The sequence below is a fragment of the Mustela nivalis genome (assembly GCF_964662115.1).
Source record: "Mustela nivalis genome assembly, chromosome: 9".
Classification (NCBI taxonomy): domain Eukaryota; kingdom Metazoa; phylum Chordata; class Mammalia; order Carnivora; family Mustelidae; genus Mustela; species Mustela nivalis.
The window spans coordinates 68,956,571-68,966,195 of record NC_139028.1 but is presented as its reverse complement, the minus strand read 5'-3'; the positions used below and the strand labels follow the sequence as shown (position 1 = coordinate 68,966,195).

The 9,625-nt window shown below is 39.0% G+C and overlaps 1 protein-coding gene across 1 annotated transcript; it reads left to right on the top strand.

Moving 5' to 3' along the window:
* Nucleotides 1-7,383: 7,383 nt before the first annotated feature.
* LOC309840672 (olfactory receptor 2D3-like) lies at nucleotides 7,384-8,307 on the top strand (the record flags this gene model as incomplete). Its single annotated transcript, XM_082682942.1, has 1 exon — nucleotides 7,384-8,307. The coding sequence occupies one exon, from the start codon at nucleotides 7,384-7,386 to the stop codon at nucleotides 8,305-8,307; it is 924 nt and encodes a 307-aa protein (XP_082539068.1).
* Between the last annotated feature and the right edge of the window lie 1,318 nt (nucleotides 8,308-9,625).

Here is a 9,625-nt window from a genome sequence, read left to right as displayed (position 1 = left end):
AAGCGAAGATGAAGTTTTGGGACTTCATCAAAATCAAAAGCTTCTGCACAGCCAAGGAAACAGTTAAGAAAACAAAGAGGCAACCCACGGAATGGGAGAAGATATTTGCAAATGACAGTACAGACAAAAGGTTGATATCCAGGATCTATTTTATTTTGTTATTTATTTTCAGCATAACAGTATTCATTATTTTTGCACCACACCCAGTGCTCCATGCAATCCATGCCCTCTCCAATACCCACAACCTGGTTCCCCCAACCTCCCACCCCCCGCCCCTTCAAAACCTTCTGGTTCTTTTTCAGAGTCCATAGTTTCTCATGGTTTTCCTCCCCTTTCAATTTCCCTCAACTCCCTTTCCTCTCCATCTCCCCTTGTCCTCCATGCTATTTGTTATGCTTCACAAATACGTGAAACCATATGATAATTGGCTCTCTCTGCTTGACTTATTTCACTTCACATAATCTCTTCCAGTCCTGTCCATGTTGCTACAAATGGGTATTCATCCTTTCTGATGGAGGCATAATACTCCATAGAGTATATGGACCACATATTCCTTATCCATTCATCCGTTGAGTGGCACCTTGGTTCTTTCCACAGTTTGGCGACTGTGGCCATTGCTGCTATAAACATTGGGGTACAGATGGCCCTCTTTTTCACAAAATCTGTACCTTTGGGGTAAATACCCAATAGTGCAATTGCAGGGTCATAAGGAAGCTCTCTTTTTAATTTCTTGAGGAATCTCCACACTCTTCACCAAAGAGGCTGCACCAACTTGCATTCCCACCAACAGTGGAAGAGTGTTCCCCTTTCTCCACATGCTCTCCAACACATTTTGTTTCCTGTCTTGCTAATTTTGTCCATTCTAACTGGTGTAAGATGATATCTCAATGTGGTTTTAACTTGCATCTCCCTGATGGCTAGTGATGATTAAAATTTTTTCATGTGTCTGATAGCCAGTTGTATGTCTTCATTGGAGAAGTGTCTGTCCATATCTTCTGTCCATTTTTTGATATGATTGTCCGTTTTGTGTGTGTTGAGTTTGAGGAGTTCTTTATAGATCCTGGATATCAACCTTTTGTCTGTACTGTCATTTGCAAATATCTTCTCCCATTCCGTGGGTTGCCTCTTTGTTTTTTTGACTGTTTCCTTTGCTGTGCAGAAGCTTTTGATCTTGATGAAGAGAACATTTTTGTAGAACATCTATAATAGAAGGAATAAAATTTGGAGTAAATAAAAAACACAATAGGAAATATGTAAATATTTGAGTGATAAAATGTATAAATATTGTTGAACAATAAAATAATCATATTAGTATTGACATTAAAGAAGTAAATGGCGTAAATTTAGTAACGCATATGCAAAGTTACAATATTTTTCATATAAAAAGAAATAAACATTGACAGGAACATATAACATTGAGTAATTTCAATCCAGAACTCTCAGAAAAATATGCGTCTGTCCTTGTATCAAATACTTGATTTTTACGAAGATTTTCTCAAACCTGTTGTTTTATAGGACCAGCTAAAATTGCTTAACAGTGGCCACCAGATCCTCAAATAAGCAATAATTTTAAACTCATTTTAATAGAAAAATACTAAGAGTATGAAAATTTCCACTTTTCTCTGGATTTAAATTAAAGAATATGCAGATATGCTTGCATGTACTTTACACTCTAGATTCTGCTTCCCAACAAGAAAATAGGGATGGTATGGTTGGTTTCTTGAATTCTCCTCAGGCCCAGAATATATGAATATTTTTCTCTTAAAGAAAGATTGGAGATGCTGGCGAGGATGTGGAGAAAGGGGAACCCTCCTACACTGTTGGTGGGAATGCAAGCTGGTGCAGCCACTCTGGAAAACAGCATGGAGGTTCCTCAGAATGTTGAAAATAGAACTGCCCTATGACCCAGCAATTGCACTATTGGGTATTTACCCTAAAGATACAAATGTAGTGATCCAAAGGGGCACATGCACCCGAATGTTTATAGCAGCAATGTCCACAATAGCCAAACTATGGAAAGCACCTAGATGTCCATCCACAGATGAATGGATCAAGAAGATGTGGTATATATACACAATGGAATACTATGCAGCCATCAAAAGAAATGAAATCTTGCCATTTGCGACAACATGGATGGAACTAGAGCGTATCATGCTTAGCGAAATAAGTCAAGCAGAGAAAGACAACTATCATATGATCTCCCTGATATGAGGAAGTGGTGATGCAACATGGAGGCTTAAGTGGGTAGGAGAAGAATAAATGAAACAAGATGGGATTGGGAGGGAGACAAACCATAAGTGACTCTTAATCTCACAAAACAAACTGAGGGTTGCTGGGGGGAGGGGGTTTGGGAGAAGGGGGTGGGATTATGGACATTGGGGAGGGTATGTGCTTTGGTGAGTGCTGTGAAGTGTGTAAACCTGGTGATTCACAGACCTGTACCCCTGGGGATAAAAATATATGTTTATAAAAAATAAAAAGTTGAATATAAAAAAAAAAAAGAAAGATTGGAAATTAAAAGACAGTCACAGTATTGTATATGACTACAAGAAAAAAAAAATGTCCCATGGTATCTCATTGTGTGTAGAGATAATAGAGTCAGCTGTGGCCAAGGAGAACCCTGGGGATCATCCCAGGTGCATCAGTTCTCAGGGCCTCATCTCTCAAGAACCTCTCAGAATAAGGTTCATTTCACTTTGGTGTTCCAAAGTATTTAACTCATCCAAGAATACAGCCCGAGTTTGGAATAGAATCCACTGAAAAATTCATTGCAATGTATCCAGCTGTTAGAAGAGAGGGTTGAGAATCACTGGAATCCAATACCCAACTCTGGATCTACACCTGGGATCTCTGGATCTCATTTTTCTGTACTCTGTGTGAAGTACCCTCCCATGTAGTTCCATGCATCTCCAAAACAAATTCACCCCATGTCTCTAGGTAAGAAGAAGGAAGAAGGAAGATTCTGAAGGAATAAAGTCTCTCTAGAACCAGAAATTTTGTGTCTATCTTGGGAGAAGGGTCACATCCCTATTTTTTATAACCCACAGCCTATTTGGGAGAAGAGATTTTTCTTCTTCTCTCTTCTCTAGAATCTCAGTCTTAGAAGTCTGCTACTGGACTGTTTTTGAGGGAGTCAGTTTATATGCTGATTGGTGCAAGGAACCAAAAGATCCATTGTCTCTAAAACTAGCTACCCCTTTTCAACTCCCAAAATCTTCCTTAACTCTGACCTTTTATCTTTGTTATTATATTATTTTCTTCTCTCAATATTCCCACACTGTCTGGACACTGTGATACCCACTGGACTCACAGTGTACTTCCTAGGTTTCATGACACAACTTCTTGCAATGTGCTGCTCATTTTTTAGGAGCTGAGAAGGAGCTAGAGCTCAGTGAGTGCTAATGCTGGGTGTGTGGCCACTCCCTGCCCCAGTACCTTAGTACTCAGGTAGCTATCAGATTACATATATACTCTCAGGTGCTAGGAAGAAAGAAAATAGGATTTCATATTGAGAATATATTCCACCAGAAGAACTACCACTGATATACTCTCATCCATACTAGTGGTCCAAGTGATCATCCTTTTTGTTTTCCTTCCGATTGGTCACAGGATATCCCCATTCCAAGCTGGACCACAGTATTAGCTATGCCATCTGAATTTCATACTATGTCTTAAATAGGACAACCAACACTTAGGAGTGTTTTAGTGCCTGTGTGTGTGTGTGAATGGGATTGTGTGTTAAGGAGAAATTTGTTCATTGCTGCATGCAGTTATTCAGTTATTCATTTATCCATTCAGTGAAAATTTATTGGAAAGTTACTATATGCCCGGTAATGCAGACATATGGGTTGAGATAGAATTTTTACCCTGAAGAAACTTATAGCCTAGTAGAAAGACAGGATTGTAAATAAACAACCATGTATAAGTTGACAAATCCTTTTATTATTACTATAGTATATAATATATCAAATATTTTTATTTATTAAAAATAAATTATTTATTTATTGCAATAAATCAAATATGTATTATTGTATATATATATATCAAAATTCACCAAATTGTACAAATGAAATATGCATAGTTCATTGCAAGCATATTTACCATGATGGAGTGAAAAAATGCACTTATCAAAAATTATTGGAAAATGAGTTGTATCATTTTCAAGTATCATTGTGGCTACTATAGTTACAGACCTTATCAGTGGTCCTCTTGTATATTCTGTTTACACTGTATCTAAAGAAAAGATAGTTCTCATTTAATTTTGCCAATTCTTCAAATCATTCCCTGACTCTGTCTTCCTGGTTTCTTAAAGACCAATAGACTCTACTATAGGTTCAGGCTGGACCCATTTCATTTCCATGTGGATGATAATTCAAAAATAGGAAACTCACTGTTAACTTGTGGTCCTGCAATCAAGTTGTACTTGGCAGCACATGAGCCAGTGGTCCAGCCACAACTGATCTGACCACATTTTTTCTATACTGCCAGCTAGATGTAGAGACTAATGTGTGAAAACCATCCTTTCTATGTTTGCGGGCTTTGATTTCTATGTCAAGATAGCTGTGCCAGGGGGCGCCTGGTTGGCTCAGTGGGTCAAAGCCTCTCCTTTGGCTCAGGTTATGATCCCAGGGTCCTGGGATCAAGCCCCACATTGGGCTCCCTGCTCATCAGGGAGCCTGCTTCCCTTCCTCTCTCTGTCTGCCTCTCTGCCCACTTATGAACTCTGTCAAATAAATAAATAAAATCTTAAAAAAAAAAAAAGGTAACTGCCAGGGAGCTAGATGTGCTACCTGTTCTCAAATCATTCTGAAGGTCAATTCTAAGACTAGTACTTCAACCTTCTTTTTTTTTTTTTTCCTTTTTTAAGATTTTATTTATTTATTTGACAAAGACCACAAGTAGGCAGAGAGGCAGACAGAGAGAGAGGGAGGAAACAGGCTCACTGCTGAGCAGAGAGCCAATGTGGGGCTCGATCTTAGGACCCTGAGATCATGATCTGAGCCAAAGGCAGAGGCTTAACCCACTGAGCCACCCAGGTGCCCCTCGACCCTTCTTTTTTTTTTTTAACATTGCAATTTTAATTTTTTCATATTCCAAGATTCATTGTTTATGCACCACACCCAGTGCTCCATGCAATACGTCCCCTCCTTAAAACCCACCACCAGGCACACCCATCTCCCCATCTCCCTCCCCTCCTAACCTTCAGTTTGTTTCTCAGAATCCACAGTTTCTCATGGTTTGTCTCCCCCTCCAATTTCCCCTAATTTACTTTTCCTTTTCTTCTCCTAATGTCATCCATGTTATTCCTTATGCTCCACAAGTAAGTGAAACCATATGATAATTGACTTTCTCTGCTTGATTTATTTTACTCAGCATAATCTCCTCCATTCCAGCCCATGTTTCTACAAAAGTTGGGTATTCATCCTTTCTGATGGCTGTGTAATATTCAATTACATATATGGACCACATCTTTATCTATTCATCTCTTGAAGGGCATCTCAGCTCTTGCCACAGTTTGGTGATTGTGACCATTGCTATATGGACCACATCTTTATCTATTCATCTCTTGAAGGGCATCTCAGCTCTTGCCACAGTTTAGTGATTGTGACCATTGCTGCTATGAAGATTGAGGTATATGTGGCCTTTCTTTTCACTACATCTGTATCTTTGGGGTAATTTCCCAGTAGTGCAATTGCAGGGTCATAGGGGAGCTCTCTTTTTTAATTTTTTGAGGACTCTCCACACTGTTTCCCAAAATGGCTGCACTAACTTGCATTCCTACCAACAGTTTGAGAGGGTTCCCATTCCTCCACATCCTCTCCAACACTTGCTGCTTCCTGTCCTGTTGATGATTTTGGCTGTTCAAACTGGTATAAGGTGGTATATCTATGTGGTTTTGATTTTAATTTCACTGATGGATAGTAATGATGAACATTTTTTCATGTGTCTGTTCATGTCTTCTGCCCATTTCTTTTACATGATTATCTGTTTTGTGTGTGCTGAGTTTGAGGAGTTCGTTATAGATCTTGGATATCAGCCCTTTGCCTGTAGTGTCATTTTTGAATATCCTCTCCCATTCCCTGGGTTTCTTCTTTGTTTAGTTTCCTTGTTTTATTTCCTTTTCTGTGAAGAAGCTTTTGATCTTGATGAAGTCCCAAAAGTTCACTTTCACTTTTGTTGCCTTTGCCTTTGGAGATGTGTCTTGAAAGAAGTTGCTGTGGCCAATGTCAAAGAGATTACTGCTTATGTTCTCTTCTAGGATCTTGATAGATCCCTGCTTCACACTGAGGTCTTACATCCATGTTGAGTTTATCTCTATGTATGGTATGAGAGAATGATGGTTGAGTTTCATTCTTCTATATATAGCCAATTGGATTCACTATCCAATTCTCCCAGCACCATTTATTGAAGAGACTGTCTTTTTACCACCAGATATTTTTTCTGCTTTGTCGAAGATTATTTGACCATAACCCTCTCAGGGATAGAAGACTCCAGCCACAAGTGCCAACCATTTGCCCATGTCCCCAGCTACATTCTCTAATTTCCTTCTTTATTAGCTTATATCCAGCCATGTTATTCCTTGCTTGCTCCTGAGGTACAGTAATATATAAACTGAATAGTATTTCTGCCTGAGTACAAAGCATTGGACCAGAACCTGATTTCCTACTGATGCACCTACACATCTCATTGGATTCTATGAAACAAACAGCAGCATGAATGAGCTCAAACACTAGTTGCACCAGAAAAGACACTGCCATTGTGCAGACAGCTATTATGGTGCCATTTTATCTCCACAAAGGGTTGTCCTTTGTTCCATAGTGTGTGGTGTTGCCCAAGTCTGGTCTTGTCTCCAACATCTTGGCTCAGTAGTGATGAGGGCCCATTATATCTTAATCTTCCACATTGCCATCAAGCCTTGATTCTCTGACACCATAAAGAATTTAGAAAAGTACTAGGACTGTGGATTATTACATGATCTAAATGGTTTCTTAAAATTCCCTTCCTACTAGGAAGGATGACAAAGGATCCCTTGGAAACAGAAAAGAAAAGATAATTATTGCTTCTGCTCCTTGATGAAAGTCAAAATCTGCTGACTGAGAAAATAAACTAGGAAAAAGAAAAACCTGGGCTTTTTACTAAAGGCAGAACTCGTCATGTTTTCTCAAATCCATATAATATGTTGGCATCCTTTTTCAAATAGTTTCAGTAAGAATTAGGTATGGAATTTTTAGAAAATCAAGTGTCTTAAATGCTTCCAAGAATGTTTTCAGTCAAATACTTTTGTTCTTGCAATGAGATCTTTGCTTTCAGGATTTGATTTTCCATTATAGTCAACTTCTGATTGCCCTAGTTATGCTAATGTTTAGGCAGAAATAAACATCAATGGGCACAGAAAACCAAACCTATGTGACTGAATTTATCTTGCTGGGCCTTTCTTCAGATCGGCAGATACAGATCCTCCTGTTTGTGGTGTTTCTCATCATCTACCTGATAACTCTGTTGGGAAATCTTCTCATCATAATGCTAATTCATATCGACTCTCGACTTCAAACACCAATGTACTTCTTCCTTAAAAATTTGTCATTTACTGATCTCTGTTTCTCTACAACAATCATCCCCCAGATGTTATTCCATTTGCTAGTAATGAGAAAAACCATTTCCTTTGCTGGCTGTTCAATTCAGATGATTTTTTTCCTAGTAGCTGGGTGTACAGAAAGTTCCCTCCTAGCAGTGATGTCCTATGACCGCTATGTGGCTGTCTGTAAGCCCCTTCACTACTCCATGCTCATGACCCAGAGGGTGTGTATACAGCTGAGCATAGGGTCCTGGGCCACTGGAGCATTTGTATCTCTGGTAGACACAACATTTACTTTATGTCTGTCATACCACGGACAGAACATAATTAATCATTATTTTTGTGAACCTCCTGCACTCCTGAAGTTGGCTTCAGAAGAAACGTACAAAGCTGAGATTGCCATCTTTGCAATGGGTGTGGTAATTCTCCTTGGTCCTCTTTCCCTCATCCTTTTCTCCTATTGGAATATTATTTCCACTGTGATTCAGATACAGTCAGGAGAGGGGAGGATCAAGGTCTTTTCTACTTGTGGTTCTCATCTCATCGTTGTTGTCTTCTTCTATGGCTCAACAATATTTACCTACATGCGTCCAAATTCCAAAAAAATAAGTGAAGGGGATAAGGTGATCTCTGTGTTCTACTCAGTCATAACATCCATGATGAACCCATTCATTTATAGCCTGAGAAACAAGGATGTGAAGGAGGCATTTATGAAAGTATTTGGAAGATAAACCCTCTCAGAGGCAAGAATCTTTATATTGATGTACAGCTGTGGGAATGAAGACATTCCAAACTGATTCAACATTTTTAATAGCTTTCTCTCTGAACTATCTCTAGGCTGATACATCATAAGGGTCATGCGTGTACTCTTGTGCATCTAGAATGTTTTTAATTTGTCAACTGTATCTTGTTCAAGTTTCTTCTCTGTGGCCTCATAAAAGCTTTTTTGCTACCACATTACATATAATATAAATTATATTTATGTATCATTTTATATGAATATTTTTATATATCAAAGAGGATCTTCATTTATACTGCATTACTGAGTCACTAATCCATTTTCACCCAGAGATAGTACTTTTGGCTCTAAACTCCATTGCTTCTTGTCAGCCTCATCCCATGCTAACATCTACAGTCATCCACAGATGCTGGATCAATGGAAATTGGTAGTGTTTCTACAATTCTTCTAAATAACTCTTCTAAATACAATTCTTCTAAAAATTCTTCTAAATTCTATAATTTCCTGTAAAAAATCAATTTTTTTTACCTTAAAAGTCTAACATGGAACCCTCTTTCTTGTTTTGTTTTGTTTTGTTTTGTTTGAGGGGGGGGTTGTTTTGTTTTGCTGTAGAGTCCCAAAATAGTGCTATAGTCGATTCAACTACACATGGGGGAGCTACTGGCTTAGACAATAATGTGTGGGATCTCATAGTCCAACATACATCATTCCCATACCACACACATCTTCTCTCCAAGAACAATTGTTGGGTTGAAGGAACAAGAATTAAGAAGCAATGTGCCTACATCAGAACTCTCTTATCAGAAATGTCTGTGACACCAATACACCACAGCCGTTCCTTCCTCAGACTTGCTCATCCCTCTTCTGCAGGTTTGATTGTGCCAGTATCCATTAAGTTCTCCTTTTTGGAAAGTGGAAAAGGATGGCTGACATATGAGAAGCAATCCCAGAAGATGTAACTTGTTCTGTGGGATTAAATGGCCCCTTTAGCTTTTTTAAGAACTGCTATAACCACTGGTAATGCCTGTGGATACTCACTGATGTTCAGCGTGTGCACTGCCCCTCCCTTGGAAGAAAATCCACTGTTGTGCTCTACCCTCAGCTAAATCGCTACCTGTAAGTATTAAGTGGAATTGACCCAACTCTTCATTGGCATGTAGAAACACTACCAATTTCCATGCCTGGCAGCAGAGCCTGTGAGCCATAAAAAAATGTAGCTGGGGGCCATCAAAGTTCTGTCCATTCCCCCACCCCCATTATTGTCTCTTTCTCCTGGCAGAAGTCCTATGACACAGACATGTACCACTTGT